General features: G+C 30.1%; 2 protein-coding genes across 4 annotated transcripts in view; one reads left to right on the top strand and one right to left on the bottom strand.

Moving 5' to 3' along the window:
• LOC119599874 (molybdopterin synthase catalytic subunit-like) overlaps positions 1-7,904 on the top strand; it is a 44,168-nt gene extending 36,264 nt beyond the window's left edge. For 2 of the 3 annotated variants that reach the window (XM_037949796.1, XM_037949793.1), the window contains exon 3: positions 7,403-7,904. In XM_037949796.1, the coding sequence (XP_037805724.1) occupies positions 7,403-7,443 (41 nt within the window). In that variant the 3' untranslated portion in view covers positions 7,444-7,904. The remainder of the gene's footprint in view (positions 1-7,402) is intronic. The other variant, XR_005231101.1, reaches the window with a different exon arrangement.
• LOC119599873 (plasminogen activator inhibitor 1 RNA-binding protein-like) overlaps positions 7,878-20,000 on the bottom strand; it is a 35,509-nt gene continuing 23,386 nt past the window's right edge. Inside the window, exon 2 of the mRNA XM_037949792.1 lies at positions 7,878-9,292. Within this exon, the coding sequence (XP_037805720.1) occupies positions 8,685-9,292 (608 nt within the window). The 3' untranslated portion in view covers positions 7,878-8,684. The remainder of the gene's footprint in view (positions 9,293-20,000) is intronic.

Consider the following 20,000-nt stretch of genomic DNA (forward strand, 5'->3'; position numbering starts at 1 on the left):
TTATTTAAAAAACAGCGGTTTTTACATTTTCCTTTGTGCTTATTTGTTTACAGATTTACATCTGTAAAATAAAACAATAAAATGCATAAACGGTTGATTCTTCTTCTACCTTTATATTAGTCACCCTACGCTCGGTCAATTTGACTATTATCACGTTTGTTTTAATCAATTTTGTAGTCAAGTAGTAATTTGATATCGGGCTATTAATTTATTTATTTTAATCGACTGTTAATATATTAAAACATGTCGGTTTCTTCACTAAATACATTTATAAAAGCATCGGATGCTTTTATTGCATTTAGGGATATGTTTAGTAATTTTGGCGAAGAAATTCATAGCTTAGAGATTCAGAGTGAGGATTTAAAACACTTTGGAAAAATGTCAAGACGACTTACAACGTATGTCTTAACACTTTAGAAACTAGTGAATTTGAAGTAGTAAGTGCTAAATATCAAGCCACCTACTCAGCTTATGTCCAATGTGGAGGATCCATATATGAAAAAGTAGATAAATCTCCAAAGGTAAATCCGAACTCCGGTAATTCAGAGAATAGTCTGACACTACCTCCTTGTGATATCGATCCTTTCGGAGGTGACTATGTTTCTTGGCCCGCTTTTAGGGATTTATTTAACGCAAGTTTTATTAATAGCTCACGGCTTAGCAATATAGAACGCCTTTGCCATTAGATACGAAAAACAGAGGGTGAAGCAAAAAATATCGTTTCTAAATATCCACTTGTTAACGCAAGTTTTGAGGTAGCCTAGCGCGATTTAAAGGAAGCATATGAGAATCCTCGTATGTTGGTACATAACCAACTAAAACATATTTTTGGTCTTCCTTTCCTTGTTAAGAACAAAACTGTTTTGTCCACATGGAAAGATTTCGATGACTTTCTGTCAGAAAGAATTCAGACATTGCAATGTCTTCATGATCTTAAAGGTATGAACACGACTGACGTCTCTTCTGTTCTTTCTAATAGTTCTCCTTCTTCTAAACGTCCATGCATCTTATGTCTTAATCAGTCACACTATTTGCGAAATTGTCGTCAATTTAAAAATCTTTCAGAATCTGAAAGATTTTCTACTGTGAATGATTATAACTGCTGTATTGTCTTTCGAGGACACATAAAGTCAGAAGTTGTACAATCATTAATAACTGTTTTATTTGCATACAGATAATTCCATAGTTGAAAGACCTACTATTTCTACTAAACAGAATTCCAGTGAGGTTTTACGACCCACTAACTTCCACACTCGACAATCGCATACGTATGTTGTTATTGATACCAATTAAAAATTATTTTATTTTTTTCAGTTTAAAATCAGTTTTAAGAATAATTTTATTTTTTAAAGAAAAATGATTTTGTTTATATGTGTGTAATATCAAAAGTTACTATATGATTTTTTTTAATAGTTGTGGTATTGTATATAACAATAACCACCACATTACCCCCTTCCTAATGAAAATGTTATACATCTTGGTGATTCGGGGTTATTCCCTGGTTCTGCGATTATTTCCTCAATAAACGCCGGTTTAAGTCTGTCAATTGAAACTTTGTCAGTGTTCTTTCCAATCTTTATAGTATAATATTTTTCATTTCTTTCAATGACGTCATATGGTCCACTATATTTTTTTGAAAATGGTTTTAATATTCCATCATTCCACTTTAGGAGTAGTTGATAACTCATTATATATAAATGGTTTTTTAGAGCAATGATGGGATATAGCCACAGGACGAATATTTTCCATTGTTGATTTCAGTTGTAGTAAAAAGTTGGACTGAGGTTGTTTGCCTTTAATATCGGAAAAAAATTGACCAGGTAGTTTTAAATTTTCCCCATAAAGAAATTCAGCTGCAGACGTTTTCAAATCTTCTTTGTGTGCTGTTCTCATCCCAAGTAGAACTGTTGGTCAAATTTTTGTCCATGAGTGAGTGTTATGACACGTTATGGCTGTTTTTAATGTGCGATGCATTCTTTCAACTAAACCGTTACATTGTGGATGATACGAAATTGTTGTGATATGTTGGGCACCTATAAATTGAGCTAATTCAGCAAACACGTTTGAAGTGAATTGTCGTCCACGATCAGAAACTATTTTATTGGGACATCCATATCTAGAGATCCAACAGCTATAAAATGCATCACATATAGTTTCAGCTGATATATTTTCTATAGGAATTGCTTCAGGCCATCTTGTAAATCTATCTATACAGGTTAGGAGAACATTTACCTTGACTTGGGGGGAGAGGTCCTACTATGTCTACATGTACTTCAGAGAAACGTTCGGACACAATTGGAAAAACTACTAACGACGACTTCACGTGCTTCGAAATTTTCGCCTTTTGGCAATGTTCGCATTTTCGTACCATTTGAGCAATGTCTCGATTCATTGAGGGCCAAACGAAACGATCAGATATAAGTTTTTGGGAAGCTCGTACTCCTGGGTGACTTAAACCGTGAATCTTTTGGAATACCTCTTGCCTTTGATTCTTGCAAACATATGGACGTGACTTATGTTTAGTTATATCACAATAAATGCTTTTGTTTGAATCTGGAATATTAATTAATCTAAGCTTTAGTTGAGTAGATTTTTAATAATTTTTTTAATTGAAAGAAATTCTATTCTTTCAATTCTTCATCGTTATTTTGATTATCTGCCATACTCTCGTAGTTAATTAACTCGATCTCACTTGATCTGGACAAATAATCTGCTACTACGTTCTCAGAACCGGGCACATGTCTTATATCTGTTGTAAATTGAGATATAAAATCTAGATGACGGATTTGTCGTGAGCTTGCACGTTCGGGTTTCTGCTTAAAAGCGAATATAAGAGGTTTGTGATCCGTATATGTATTGCGAAATTTCGTCCTTTTAACATGAATCTAAAATGTTTGACACCTGCGTACGTTGCTAATAGTTCTCTATCATATGTGCTATAATTTTGTCAGGAGTCCATTTAATTTGTCTTTTATCCTTCTTTTTACATCCTTTTAGAAATTAATTCAATTTAATTTGGTGGTGTGCTGCATGTGGCATAAATCTTCGATAGTAATTGGTTGTTGCAAGAAACCGACGAAGTTGTTCCAACGTATTTGGTTTTGGAGTCTCTAGAATTGCTTTAATTTGTGATTGCATGGGTTTAATACCATCTTCTGAAATGTGATATCCCAAAAAATCTAATTCGGATACTCCGAATAAATATTTGCTAGGGTTAATGATTACTCCATTATTATTTAAACGTCGGAAAAGTATATCTAAATGCTTTAAGTGCTCTTCTTTTGAACTTGACGCTACTAGAATATCATCAATGTATACGTATACGAATTTTAAATCATGACAAATATTGTCCATCCACCTTTGGAAGCTCTGAGCAGAATTACGTAAACCGAATGGCATTTTAAGCTATTCAAATAGTCCGAAAGGTGTCACAATTGCAGTTTTTTCTATATCAGCGGGATCGGTATCGGTCTGGTATAGTTATGCGATTTAAAGCTCTATAATAGCCACATGGTCGCCATTCGTTATTTGATTTGAGTACCATATGGAGTGCGTTTGACCAACAACTTTTTGATGGTCTTATAACTCCGTTGTCAAGGAAATATTTAAATTCATTTTTTGCACAAGCTAAACGCTTAGGGTCTAATCTACGGACTTTAGCTTTTACCGGCGGACCATTAGTGTCAATATGATGAAAAACTTGACAGTTGCTAGGTATTTCTGAGATTCGGTTAACTGAATATAGTGCAGGATATTTCTCAAGTAATTTGTGGTATTCGTTTGAGGCTTTAATGATATTAAGTTCAAGTGACGGTTCTAATGATATTTTTGCGGGTACACTTAAAAATGTTTTTCTATCCACTATTGTGAAATTCTTAAGATCTGGTAAAAGATCAAAATGCTTGAGGAAATCTGAACCTATAACAGGTTTACTAACTTCTGCTATAATAAATTTCCAAACAAAAGGACGTCGAAGACCAAAGTCTAATTCAAGGATATGTGTTCCATAGCTTTTTATAATACTACCATTAGCTGCATAAAGTGAAAAACATGGTTCGTACATAGTATTATTTTTTTATTAAAGTTTTTTGAAGGTAAAACTGATATTGCAGCGCCCGTGTCTATCAAAAAGGATAATTTAGAATTTTTGTCTTTTACGAATAGGCGGCCATCGCCAATAGGAATTTCAGTGGCCGCTACTGAAACTCCATTTAGGTTTTTGCATATGAACATGCCGAAGTACATTTTGTGGATCTTTCTCCAAAACGAAGATGATACCAACACCGTTTTCACGAACGAGAATCGGATCTATTGCTTCTGAATGATGTCGAATCACGATCTTACTTTTAAGTGTTTTAATTTGTTCCGAAAGTTGTCTTAATGTGATTTCTGATATAGTCGATTGTGGTAATGACGCTACAGCTTGATTCTTTATTTCGCAAACATTTGGGGGCCTAAGGACTTCAAAAATTTTATCAGCTTGTTCTGCTAAAACCTGGATTGAGCAATCTGTGACTGACAAAATTGTCCTAATTTGATCCTGCATTTGCTCAAGGAAAATACTTTTCAAGATGGTATCACCAACATGTCCTGATGCAAGATTTTTAAGCTTTTGGAGAAATTGTGTGGGTTTGTTGTCTCCTAACGATTGGCCGTGGAGAAGTTTGCGAATTCTTGATTCATCGGATTCACCAAAGGGGTTTAATAGAGTTTGTTTTGCTGCTGCGTATTGCGTCATGTTCCCTGGAGGGTTGAAAATAATATGACTTATGTACTCACTTATTTGAGGATCCATATTGGCAACAACATATTTATGTTCCTACTACCTTATTTATGTTATTTTTCTTATTTATTATCTTTATATATCTTATATTAAATAATAATCCACATACTGGAGGGAACGTCGAGATACTTCTTAAAAATCCACCTGAGGGACTTTGGCTCATTGGGGAAAGTCGAGAGACTTCTTAAAAACTCCTAAGGTAATGCAAGGTGGCCGGCAATGTTTAAGTTAAAATTTATTTAACTTCCTTTTTGAAATACTATTTATAACACCGTTAGAATCCTATATTGGGTTTGTGCTGATGTTTGTAACATTCGTCCTATACCCACCTTAAAGTATACCAATCGGCTTAGAATCGTTTTCTGAGTCGATTATATTATATCCGTCTGGCTGGCTGTCCATGTAAACCTTGTGCGCAAGGTACAGTTCGCAATTTTCAAGATAATTGGATGAAATTTGGCACACACGCTTTTTTTTGCCAAAGGAGCCTATTGAAAATGGTTAAAATCGGTCCATTATTTCACCTAGCCCCCATACAACAGAACCCCCCAAAAAGTGCTTCTGAGCTCATAATTATGTTAACCGTCTTGTCTATACCCGAGCAAAATTACGTACATCAATACCCAACATACCCGGGTATGTCATACAATTTATATGGCTATTTCATCTTTTTATACATTTCTAGTGTATAATTCAGATAATTATTAAAACTAATTTAATAAAACGTCTGTATATATAAATGAAATAGTTTTTGATCATAAACCATTAAATTTAAGCAATTTCTTTTAGTTTTCTTATTGCTTTCCTATTAACAAAAATATCATATGCAAAAAACCTAAAGAAAAACGCCTTCATAACGTATTGTACATTATGCAGAATTTGACTTTGTAAAATTTTGACTTCAAGAAGCTATTACTCAGTGACCGGGAAAGATAATTGAACAAAACTTTTTATATATTATTTATTAAGGTGTATAAAATCGATTAGCATTAATGAAATTGTTTTTGCTGTCGTAAGTAGGGAAGTTTTTTGCAAAAAAAGATTGCTGTCATGGTCAAAAATTAAAATTTTAAAATTTAAACTAAAATATTTTTGTTTATATGAGAATAAAATTATTATAATCAGCATAATTTTACTTTCCTAAGTCATATACAATAAAAAAATGTATTTTATCAAAATCGGCCCATTTTTGTTAATGTTACAGGGTCCACAAATATATCACATTCAAGTTTATGAATAAAGACACATGACTCTGTATTTGGAACTAAATTTGTTGTTTAGTTAAATTTTTTTTCATAAGATACAAGAATATATATAATTCCAATAATAATACATAAAATTTATTGTGAAACTTAGTTTTTGTCCGATAACTGACATATAATTTGTATACATACCCAGGTATGTTGGGTATTGATATAAGAGGTAAAAATAGTAAATCGGTTTAATATATGTATATATATCTAACTAATTTTTGGAAAATGTATAGAAAACATTACTCTGAAAGCAAATTTCAAGCCGATACGATATATAGATCTCGAGATATATCACTTCAAAAATTAAAATCATTCCCGGGTATGTAGGTATTGACATAACGGTTAAATATACCTGTATATGATAAAAAGCGGCACAACTAAGTTTTATACAAGCCTTGATGACCCTGCCAAATTTCATAGACCGTAGCTCCCATACAAAGTCCCCTTCAGAAAATTACTTGAATGTCCAAAATTAACTTATAAACACAAATATCGCGATGAAATTCAGCACAATAAATTATTATGTATGTATATATAAATATATTCACAAAATTTTATCAGGCTTGGTCCATATTTGCCCCTAGCCCCCATATAAAGCCTCTTTCAGAAAATTAGTTTTTCATCCATCAATTGCTTAAATGTATCGGAACAAGGCAATAGAAGACAAATGCTTTATTATGAAAAATAATTCACATTTAATATTCATAACTGGTGTAGGGTATCATATGGTCGGTCACGCCCGACTATACTTCCTTACTTGTTTTTATATAAAATCTTGTTGGAGCTGAACAGCAAGTCTTCCACAGACATAGTTAGCTATCCAGCATTTGACATCGTTGGGGAGCATTGAAGTAGTGATGTCGTTTATCAGCATCGAGTGATCGACCGTGTGGAAGGCCTTGGATAAATATGGTGCGCTGACACGGTCGTTGCTGATTGAGGCCATTGGCGATCTGTGACGTTATCTGTGATAAAGCTGTTGTGGTGCTATGCGCTTCCCTGATTGGCTAGCGGGAAATGCACATTCAGGGTTGGCAGTAGTAGTGATTCTAAACAGGTGCATCCTGGTAGTTGACAATGGCGTAAAAAAATGTATAAGTTGGACTTTTTACCTTTAATATTTAAATGTTTTTGTAGATAGGGCCTTTTGTTTTTTGTTAATAAAATCGCAAATTTGGTTCGAGGAGTCCAATTTGTTTGTGAACATTTGTTTTGATGCAATATATTAGAATCAACAATAAAATCGATTTTGAATTTTTGGTTAGTTATGTATTATGTATCAATAACTTTATTTGCAAGATTATTGTTTTTTTAATATATCCTCTCTTTTATAATTCAAAATATTTTTTCGATTTTTATTCCACAGGTGGAAAAGTCTCAAATTGGAGATCCGAGCAATACCTTTAAATCCTTAAATGAAACTATACCGCCGGCTGGTTTATTGACATACGACAGAAAAATGTATTCCGTAACTGACATAGATACTCACCCCTATTCTGCATTTCGATTACGTTTACGCATTCAGTTACGCAGCGATCGAAAAAAGGTATTCCAACAAAAAACTGAATCGTAAGAAAAAGAAGAAGCAATACCATATCGTTTCAATGCTTTACAAATGTGTGTATTCTGCGTTACGATCGTACCTACGTTTTTCTAAGTTGTTGTTTATGTGGCGGAGAGTCGAATCGAAATGCAGAATACCAAAGATATCAAACGGAGAATATTTCGATTCGAATTGAAATGCAGAATAGAGGCCACTAGCATTCACAATTTCGAAAGACGCGATCTGGATCATCTAAATACAAACAAATTTGATAAATAAAAATAAAACAAATTACTTGTATGTATATGTTTTGAACTATTTCAAATAGTTGTGTTTTTATTTATAATTATAAAATGAAGTAGAGACAATTCTACAAAAGGGCCTCTATTATTTTCCAAAAGATTTGTAATTAAAGGTAAAACAGAAGTTTCGTTTTTTATCCAATATACATATATATCAATAAAAGTATTGTATAGTAAGTAAAACTTCATTAAAAATAAACAATTTATTGTTTCCTTGCTTAAAACTTAAGTTGCTATAATCAAAACCATGTATATTGTGAAATTAATATATCAATCCTTCTTGTGTCCATCCTCTTTATTCAAATTATAAGGACACAATATTGGAGATTTGTTGCGCCGTCATACGTAGATTCTTTGGATGCTGGCAAATGCTGTTTTTATAAGTATACATTCATGTTTCGATTAGGCACTCATTCTATCTTATTCCAATATAAATTGAACTTAATTCAATTTTGATTACAACTAATTTCATTTTTATTTGAAAAAAAAAAATATATGTATTATTATATAATAAACAATAACCATTAAAATTAACAATTGTTGTTTCCTCTTAATCATCATTTAGACCTCCATATATTTACGTATATGTTAGTATGTTAGTATGAGTAAAAAAGAAAGAAATAAAATGTTTAATTAAATGAGGGAATTTTGTTACTTGTTTTGTAGTAGTAATAATGAAGACGTGGCAATGAGGAGGACGATAGTGTGCAATTAAAATGCTATATTTATATCATCTAATGTTTACAAGCTGACTTGTATTTATTTATTTGCCAGCAAGAAGAAATTTTTAAGTTGTTGAATGTTTAACTCAAAGTAGGAAATTGACGTTCATCGTCAACTTTTAGAGCATTTGGAGTAGAGCGCTTCTGTTGTCTTTCCCCAAAGTTACGCTGTTGTCTAGGCTGTCTGTCGCCATCGGGGCGTGGTCCTTTATTATCACCACCAGGGCGAGGACCGCGACCACGGCCTCTGCCAAAGCCTCCACCACCACGACGACCATCGTTGAAATTGAATTGAATGTCGACTATACGTTGCAAGCGTCCAACACGTTGAGGATACATAGACGGATCATACTCATATTCTTCTTCGCTGTCACCGTCCTTCTTTTTGTTTAGCACAACCATTTTCTTCCACTGGGAGGTATCCTCACCTTCATTTGGCTTACGAATATTATATTGGGGTTTCGAGCGTTCACCTCGTAATGCCTTCCATTCATCGAGTGTTAGTTCTTTTACTTCTTCTTCTTCTGGTACAGGAGGTTGTTCTGGAGTTTGTTCATTAGACGATTCTTCCTTGTCTGTCAAAGTAACATCAGCATCAGTCGTTGATTTATTAATATCATCGATTTCTTGTTTAACAGATCCCCAGTTATGAGCACCAGCACCATCACGTTTGTCAATAGCTTTAACACCTTAAAAAATAAGAACATCATACTATTATTATAAAAAAATGCAAATTTTTTTAATTAGTACTTGATATAATGAGCTTGTATGTATATATGTAAATGAAGTGATGTCATTGTCATGTAATTTAATGGCTGTGCAGGGTTTGTATTATATATTTTTAACGAAACCCATTGGGTCAACCAAATAAAGTTTATAAAATATTAACACAAAATTCGGGTTTTTGAATTGAGTTCATGAAGTCAGTTTAGACTATATACAGATAGTGTAAACGTAAAAATATAAATCATACGATATTAAAATCAGAGTATGAAAACAAACGAACATTTTTCGCAAACGTTTCCATAATGTACAAAACTTTTCAAAATTTTTAAATCGTTCTGTACAATTGGTTTCTCTTTCATCTACTTCCTTTTGTATGCCTTTACAATCGTATATTTGAGAACAAAAGAAAAGTTGAAATGTATTTTATAAAAGAATCATTTAATGTGAGTTTGATTTCATTTATTTTTTATGGTTTATATTTTGTTTTTGTTTTAATTACTACTTTATTCCACATCGGCATGAAAAAAAAACTAAAAACTTTATAAGCATTGTTACAGTTCACATGACGTTCACATGATGCAATTATTCATCATTCAATTATTCATAATTTCTTAAATACATTTGCATATATTTTGACATTTTTATGTTGATATGATGATTCTTTGTCCGTCCCTCAATGTTAACCTTTTAAATACAATTTCAGGCCACATTTGGCAGTACACAAAGATGAATTTAGAAATTTAACTTGACACTAGTAATTGAGCTACAAGTATTATTAACGATAGTTTATTTCCATAAATCAATAAATATCTTTTATATGTTATTAAATTAAAATTCGATGTACATAGGTGTTCATTTGTAAAAAAAATCAATTATCATATCAAATTCTCCACATTGCGCTCCTTGTTATTAGACCACACAAAGGATATTTACTCGTATATCCGATTCTGAATATGACATGAAACAATAAATATATATGTCATTATAAAGGCCTCAGCTTCTGCTTTCTAAATTCGTGAAGAAACTTAAAATCGATTCAGATTCAACTATGTTACTGACTTATAAGTGCTTAAAGGTATGAAATCCGGGTTTTTACCCGTAACTCAAGATTTTGGAGGTGTTTGGCAAATTTCAAAAACATATTCTTGTTCTACTCGGATCCACCTTTCAGAAAAATAGTATCACTTCCCAGGTATTTAAATTTTCGTTTATTTTGTCTCACTGTGTTATCTATGGTTGAATTCTTAATTTTAAAAAATATCCTTTTATATTAGATAGATATTGAGTCCTTCGAGTTTCTATCATTTGGAAATACATACATACATACATAATTAGTTTTAAAGTCAAATATTTTTCCAAAATTTAAATTTTGGAAAAATGGAATTTTAATTAGATTAATATTCATATATTGTCAATTAAGATACAAATTAGAAATTCCATTTCTAAATGAGCTGCATTGCTAATTTGCAAAACATACTTCTAAAAAGTGGCTTTTAAAACTAGATTTCTTTAATTTTGGTAATATTGAAGATAATTCCTCTCTATAATATTATTAGCCGTTTTTCTATTACTTTTAGGACATTCTTCTAATTTCAAATTTGAATAAAAATTTTAAATTTAAAGTTACTTTGAGAGTATCAAATAAGACTCGGGAGAATCACGGTACTTTTGAACAGAGTTTAAATATTAGTAATTGCCCATATTTTAAAATATTTATGCATATTTAAAATATGGTACTGTTCAAAATATAAAATTTTTTCATAAGCAATATATTTCGCAGCAGCATATTTTATATTGCTTGCCTATAATATCAAAATATTTTCCTACACAAATTATTCGTAGTAAAAAATATTCAAGCCATGCAGGCAAAAATATATTCAAATATACATAACCTTATTTTTAAAATTATATTTATAAACTATATAAACTACGTTTATATACATTTTTATTTATTAAATTTATTATTATACATACATTTTTTCCTTTTAAATGAATTCTGGAAATAACTTAGGTTATATCACAAGTAACAATGATTATATTTTAAGAAATTTTTTTAATAATGGACAATATTTAAATATTGGTCACATCAATGTTCAAAGTATCAAACCAACAGCACGCTCCTCTAAATTTGAAGAGTTCTTGAATATATTAGATGGCAACTTTCTCGACATTGTGGGTGTTACTGAAACGTGGCTGAAATCATGTGTTAGCAGCAGAGCTGTTCAAGTGCCAGGATACAAGTTATTTAGAGTTGATAGAATAGATGATATTAGGGCTGGAGGAGTAGCAATTTATGTTAGTGACAAACTGAGAGCTAAAGTAGTACTTGAATTTTCCAAACTGTGTTGAATGTTTATTTTTGGAAGTAATGGGTGAAGACTTGAAAATTTTATTAGGTATTGTATATTTGCCAAAGGGTAATATAGCTGGTATCAGACAGTTAGATAATATTTTGGGTGATATTACTTGCAAATATGAACATGTTGCCATAATGGGCGATTTTAATTATAATCTTTTTCATCCTGAGAAATCGACGGTAATGAGGGAACTATGTAACCGGAATAATATAAAATATATTCACAATATTTTGCCTACACATTACAATTTGAGGGACAACACTGTTTCATTAATTGATTATTTTATTATGAGTGATAAATTATCCCTAAGTTTTTCTGGTCAATTTCAATCGCTATGTTTATCATCACACGCATTTATTTGCATGAGTTTAGAATTTCCATAGAAAATTAATGCTAATAACGAGGAATATAAGGACTACAATGGTATTAATTATAACCTACTTGAACATATGATTCTTTACTCTGATTTTAGTCCTATATATAGAACTTCGGATGTTAATATTCAAATTTATCATTTAAATTCTATTTTACTCAATATTTTCGCTTGTGTCCCTGTGCGCCAGTGATGCCAAGTGTAGGGATTTTTCCCTTTTTGTAGGGATTTTTTTCAAAAATTTCACGTGTAGGGAAAAAGGGAAAGATTTCTTACTATTGTCAAATTGTAGGGATTTTTCAATTTCATAGTTTTTAACAACTAAAAATATACTCTTTCATGTATTAAACTTTTAAATTAAAAATGAAATCAGTTTTAAGTGTATCGTTAGTAAAAATTCCGCTTGTAATTTCTACAATATATGTACCTACATATCGCTACAAGACTGGCATAATCCAAAATTCGGCTTTCTTGAACTAAGGTCTTCAAAACATGCGACATACTAAAATCTTTCATATAGATTTATGAAATTTCAAATATGTCTATTATTTTCGATGTGAAATCGATTTTTTGTAAACGTAAAAACTAAAACCCACGTTTTTGTGAATATTAGACAACTAAAAATGTAATTTCAATTTAGATGAGAAACATATTAACCTCAACTATCTGAATCTGGATTTTTAAAACCCCTTGATTTGTTTAAAAGTTATTAAAAAAATAGTTAAATGTCATTAAATATTCATATCCATTTTTCTTGAAACGACTTTTTGGATTATGCCAATCCTGTAGGGCGATATATTCTGACTCCTTATAGATAGAGTAGTCGGGGGCTTAATGCAGTAACTCAGGATTGAAAAAATGAATTTAATGTTCTGAAAATTTATAAAAGTAAACCGCAAAAAGTAAACCTTATTTAAAATAATTATTTTATGAACATTTTTTTGTTGGAGGCACATAAAATAAATTTTTATCACGATTCGATATACTGCCATAAATCTTTCAATTGTTTTTTTTTTTTATCTTAACTGAAGAGTCAGGGTTGGAAGATTTGTATGATGTAAAATTGAAAGAAAAAAAATTTAAAATTTAAATTCTAGAAATTTCATTCCTAAAAATTAAAAAAAAAATACATACATATATGTATATTATAAAACGGAGCTAATATTTTAGTTTTTGATGTTATTTTTGTATTTTTTTAAGATAAACTTTGAAAAAAATGGAAAAAAGTAGTGTAGGGAAAAATGTAGGGAAAATAAAAAGTGGGTGTAGGGAAAGTGCGCACAGCATCATTGCTGTGCGCACTAAAAAACATAGTGTAGTTAACAATATTTCCAATATACGCAATAATGAGCAGGTTAGAGATGCTCGTTATTTACGCGATCTTGCTTATAGATCCTACTGCGAAAATAAAAGTGTATCGAACTGGATTATATATTGTAAATTTAGAAATTGTGTTAAAAAAGTTCTTAGGAAGTTAAAATCAAAAAATTGTGAGGTATTTTTCAGAGATAACACAACATGGAAGGTACTGAACAATATTGGGTGTAGTATGAATAATGAACAATATATTTGTGTCTAATCAGTGTGACGATTTATGTCCATTAGTTCCTATGAATGATTCAGGCATATTTTCCATAATGAGATTTAATGAGACTGATCTCCAAGAAGCGTTTTTTAAGACTAAGTAAAATTCTGTAGGAGTCGATGAATTACCCATAAAATTTTTAAAAATAATATATCCTTCTATTAAGAAGCATATCTTACATATTTTCAATACAATTATAATGACATCAACATTTCCTTTATTATGGAAAACCGCTAGAGTTGTGCCCATTAGATAGATTAGCTGATGCTTTTCGACCAATTAGTATTCTTTCCTGCCTTTCTAAGGTATTTGAGCGGCTTGTTGCCAAACAAATAAATTGTTATCTAACCGAGAATAAATTACTTAGTGTTTGCCACTCTGGCTATCGTAAAGGTTTTAGCACCACAGCTCTTTTTCTATCTTTAACAGACAGAATAAGATATAATCTCAATAACCAAGCAGTTAGTGTTCTTCTTGCCTTGGATTTATCCAAGGCATTTGATACTATAAATCATAACAATTTAATTAACAAATTAAACTCAAAATTTTATTTTAGAAGGAATATGTGTAGTTTAATACAATCATATCTTAATGGTAGAAGCCAATTTGTTTCCTGCGACAACAGATATTCTAGTATTTTGGCTTGCAAAAGTGGAGTCCCACAAGGATCAATTTTGGGTCCACTATTATTCATGATTTATATGGATGATTTCATTAGAACTATTAATTTACCTGTTTCGGATATTTATCTATATGCTGATGATATTCATATGGTTTTTTTGGCGATAGACATTTTATTCATATTTTAAATGCACATATAAATTCTAAAACGCAAGTTGTTGCCTCATGGATGAAAGAAAATTTTTTACGGATCAATACCGATAAAACCAAGGCAATGTGCTTTGGTATTAAGGATACTACGCTTGTTAATATTACAATTGAAAATATTCAAATTGATATTGTAGACGATATGCGTTGTCTAGGTATTATCCTAGATAACAAGTTTTCTTTCAATAAACATATTAATTTATTAAGCTCTAAAATAAATTTTGTGTTAAGAAAATTATATAGTTTAAATTACAATTTCCCCACAAGAATTAAGATTACAATAGCACATGCATTTCTTTTAAGGTATTTTCAGACTACAATACTGAGTATTAATACTTGTCAAAAATGTTTGTATCATAATACAATTTACTAGTCTAAATATAATTTGTAATTTGATTTTCAAAAATATTACTGATTTTTTTGGCATACGGTCGGTATTCATAAATTTTTTAAAACAATTCAAAAACTTTTTATTTTCAAACGTATTCGGTATGTATTTTATAAATACAATAAAAAAATACATTAAAAATAAGAACGAAAAGTGCATAAATAATTGAAAATTGGATAAAAAATATTACAAATATTATAGTGTAAACAAATGTATTTTTCGGATTGATTTTTTGAAAATGCGAATTATTTTTATAATATTTTTAATTTGAAGTGTGTTAATACTCAGTAGTGTAGTCTGAAAATACCTTTATCGCTATTAAATTATGGTATTGAGATATATTCGGCTGCTAATAGGAAAAATTTTGGGAATGTACGCAGAATTGTAAATAGGATAATTAGATATGTATATAGCTTGAGAGTACATGATCACATTTCTTCACACATTAGATTGTTTTTTGGATTCTCTTTTTCAACATATGTTCGTTTTAGATTACTTTATTTATTTTATAAAATAATTTCAACAAAAACACCACCAAATTTATATGATATGTTTACGTTTTCAAGATCTACTCGTTCACCTATAATTATTATACCTAGAATCTATCTGTCGGTATTTGAGCACTCCTTCCTAGTCAGAATTTCTAGGATATGGAATACACTTCCTGCACATCTAAAAACATTTACTTATGCTATAAATAAAGCTAAAAATATTTTTATTGAACATATTAAAAAAAAAAACACACAATTATTTACTTCAAAACGGCTCCCCAGCCATACAAAATATAAAATAAATTATTATAAAAATACAAAAAAGTTCCCATTCAACAGCAAAACTTAGAAATTCTTAAAGTTTAATTTTGCGTACAATACAAAATGCATATAACGATAAATACTAAATGGAATTAGTAAAGTGCTGAATGAGTTTTAAACGAAACACGTTATTCGAGTGCGAAAAAATACGCAAAGACTACGGCAAAACATTCCACCATCATGTAATGCGAACCAAAAACGACCTCTCAAAAAATGAAGAAGCAATTCTCGGGATACAAATCTGTAGATCGAGAAAACACAAATGACTTGTATAATGCGGTAGGTGCACTAAACTTATCAAGTTTATAGAACCTTCAATAAGTTTCGAAGTTTGACAAAATCATTAAAGTTATATGTACCCTGCAGTCAGACTGGGTCCATATATCTTTTTGTCAACAGTACTAGTTCAAATGTCTCCAATCTTTCATTTCTGTGTCAATATAAAAAATACAGAGACCAAAGATGTGGTGTATATCTAGTGGCATTGTCAACAAACATGTCAATATTCCTTAAGAAAATGTCTGTATTAAAACTGAATGGACTCGCGATATAGAAATGTACTAGTAAATTCCTGGTTCTAATGTCACCATATGGATCCATGAGAAGTACCTAGTCAATACCGAGTCAATAGTCATAATGTTACTAGAGGATTTTCAATGACACGCACATGTTAAATGTCAATAGCACTAAGCCTTGTATAGGGTATAATTCGACACTAGTACTACTGACAAAATCAATAGCGATTAAGCACATTTTTAATATTGACATTTCCTACAGGGTACTTTCTTCTGTTATACAGTTATTATATTTGGACTCGGGAAATTGTTATTGAAATTTAACTGAAGTAAGCGTTTGAAAAAATATTATGTTCAATGTCAGCAGCTGCTACAATAGTCATAACAACGTTGTTGGTATTTTCTATGCAAAAGCTCTACACAACTCCTACGACAATTTTTCATTGTTCAATTCGCAATCAAGTTGTATATTGTACCTACTAAAGTGTAGTAACAGTGATTGTGAACAGATCTTTGCAGCAAGTCATAAGTTTGTGTTCTCAATGAAAAAAAAAAAAAAAAACAATCAAAACAAATATAGATAACAATGTCAAAAGATAAAAAAATCAAAAAATATGAAATTAATTAAACATGCGAAATAAACCAAATTAATTTCTTTGAATTTTCAATTCTTTTATTTTCTTTATTCCACATTTTAAACTAATAAATAAACTGTTTTTAATAAAATTTTAGTTTTTTTGTTTTGGTAAACAGCTGTTTGTTTTTGATTTCAGTGTTACCACTTTTTTGTTTTTTGTGCTAAAATCGTTTGAATTTTTTGTTTATATGTTGAAATAAACAACTGGCAACACTAAACTTTCTTACAACATTCGAAAAACATATGAAAAATTGTCGTAGGAGTTGTATAGAGCTTTTGCATAGAAAATACCAACAACATTGTTATGACTATTGTAGCAGCTGCTGACATACAACGCATACAACGCTACAACATCGATTGTGAATTGAACACATATGTTTATCGAATGTTGTAAGAAAGCTTAGTGTTGCCAATTGTTAATTTCAGCATATAAACAAAAAATTCAAACGATTTTAGCATAAAAAACGATAAAGTGGTAACACTAAAATCAAAAACAAACAGCTGTTTACCAAAACAAAAAACCTAAAATTTTATTAAAAACTGTTTATTTATTAGTTTAAAATATGGAATAAAGAAATTAAAATAGTTGAAAATTCAAAGAAATCAATTTGGTTTATTTCGCATGTTTAATAAATATAATATTTTTTGATTTTTTTATCTTTTGACATTGTTATGTATATTTGTTTTGATTGTTTTTTTTTTTTTTTCATTGAGAACATAAACTTATGACTTTCTGCAAAGATCTGCTCACAATCACTGTTACTACACTTTAGTAGGTACAATATACAACTTGATTGTGAATTGAACAATAGAAACAAGTTATATAATGCCTTGGGTATGTAACAAAATATTTAAAAAATATTTTGTTCATTTCTTTTGAAAAATTTTAAATAGAAATATATTTCTGAAAATTAAATTTTCACATTTAAGTTGGTTTTATCAGCATTTTATTGAGTATATGGAAACTGACAGCTGAATCGGGGGTCTCACTTTCAAAATATCTTAAAAAACATGAGTATAAAATAAAATAAATTGGTAAAAGTATTAAAATCACCTATAAAACTTAAAATTATTTAGAGTCGAAAAAGTTTTGGACCATTAATAGGTATCGAAAACTTAACGATTTTCAGGGCAATTTTTGGCCAATTTTGCACTACTTAACAATTCCAACACTTTAGAATGGGTAAAATTGAATTAAACATCTAGGTATTTTGATGAAATGTTAAAAATATGCTAAAATAACTCAATGCATTGATACGACAACAAATTATATTTTTAAATCTAAATAAATTCAGAAAGAATATTGGAAGTCCATTAATCGAAAAATATTAAGCTCTAAACAACTTTCAAATAAGTCGTATGATAGGATTGATTCATGATGGGTCTTGACAGAAAGAGTATGGTCTAATAAACTGTAGAATGAAATTGTAGATCAAAGTTTGTAGGTAAACATATTAGCCCAAGATATGTTATCATATTTCCAATAAATTTTTTTTTATTTATTTTATTTCATTTATTTATTTAACCGAGCCCTTATGGGCCATACATGGTTAAAAGTTTTATAAAAATGTGGAAGACTTCATAAATGCATTAATATTTACATATAAGAAGATATAAAAATAATATAACAATTAAACATTATAATATAAAAAGAAAATGTACACATCACACTAACAAGGAACATTAAGACAATTCGGAGGATAGGAAATCGTAGAAAACCAATTTAGCTTTTAGCAAGTTAAATGAGAATATTTTGAGATTGTTTGGTAGTCTATTCCAGATTCGAGAAACTCTGACCACAAATGAATGTTCATATGAAGATCTCAAAATTCTGTCTATGACAATCTGAGGCGAACGAATAGAGTGGGAAAATACAAAATTATTCCTTAATGTCCTCGGATATCCTGTATAAATTATCTTGTAAAATGTTAAAAGTAGCCTCAGTCTTATATACGAAGAAAAGTATAAACCAAGGAAACATTTAACATAGTTAGAGACATGGTCATGTAACGTCAATCCATAAATGTACCTAACAATTTTGATAAAATGTCGGTGTTGTCGTATGGAATTTTTGATTCCAAAATGGTGGAAGATCCTTCCATAGGAAGTAGGAAATGACATGGTTGTTGACTTACTGATTGTAAAACAAATCGTTAAAAGACTTTGCGTATAACGTCTTTTATGGGTTTCTGAATAAATTACTGCATATTGTGCATAATCGGCTACGACACGCGTCATCAAGCCCCTCAAAGCCGCTGCCGAAAAGACATTAAGTTCTGGAGGCTCAGATACCCAAATTTTATATAAAATCTTGACAAAAATAGATGATGCTGTAGTGCTACACATTAATTGATAATATTTTAGATGAAAGTCCTTTCGTTTTTGTTTTTATTTCAAAAATATTTGAACTTAAATCGAATACTCCTATTATTTTGAACAATAGATTTTGTATATAAATTTAAAAAATATATATTTTGTAATCAATTTCTTAAATATTTATAATAACGATTATAGAAATTAGAGAACAAATCAAGAAATTATAAAAATATTCAATAAAAAAATCGAAATCTTTCATTTAAAAATTTCAAATTAAAAATTTTTACTCAAAATAATGAACGCAACTGTATGTATGTACAGTGCCGACAAAAAAAATAAAAACAAGCATTTTTTTCAGTGGAAAATCTATTTTCTACCAAACTATATGGTAGAATTTGATGATCAATATCTCAAATGAAAGGTATTTAAGTTTACTTTCTTCTGTTAATCAGTTATTATAGTTTTTTGGAGTCGGGAAATTTTTATTAAAATAGTCATTGGAAAAAATAATAGAAACAAGTTATTATAATACCTTGGGGACATAACGTAACATTTCTAAAATATATTTTCTTCGTTTATTTTGGGTAGTTTCAATAAGATATGTATTTTTGAAAAAATAAATAAGCTTTATACTTCGATCTTTCATGTTTAAGTTGGGTTTATAAGCAATTTATTGGGTGTATGGAACCTGACAGCGGAATCGAGGGTCTTCATTTCAATATTGGTAAATGTTTTAAAATTACCTTTAAAACTATTTTTTAAAAAGATTTGGAGTGGAAAAAGTTTTGGATCCATTGAAAGATATCGAAAACTTACCGATTTTCAGAGTAAATTTTGACCAATTTTACACTACTTAACAT

Source organism: Lucilia sericata, unplaced genomic scaffold, assembly GCF_015586225.1.
Source record: "Lucilia sericata isolate MDLA Ls3-8-SP2 unplaced genomic scaffold, ASM1558622v1 Contig000094F_arrow, whole genome shotgun sequence".
In the NCBI taxonomy this organism is placed as follows: Eukaryota; Metazoa; Arthropoda; class Insecta; order Diptera; family Calliphoridae; genus Lucilia; species Lucilia sericata.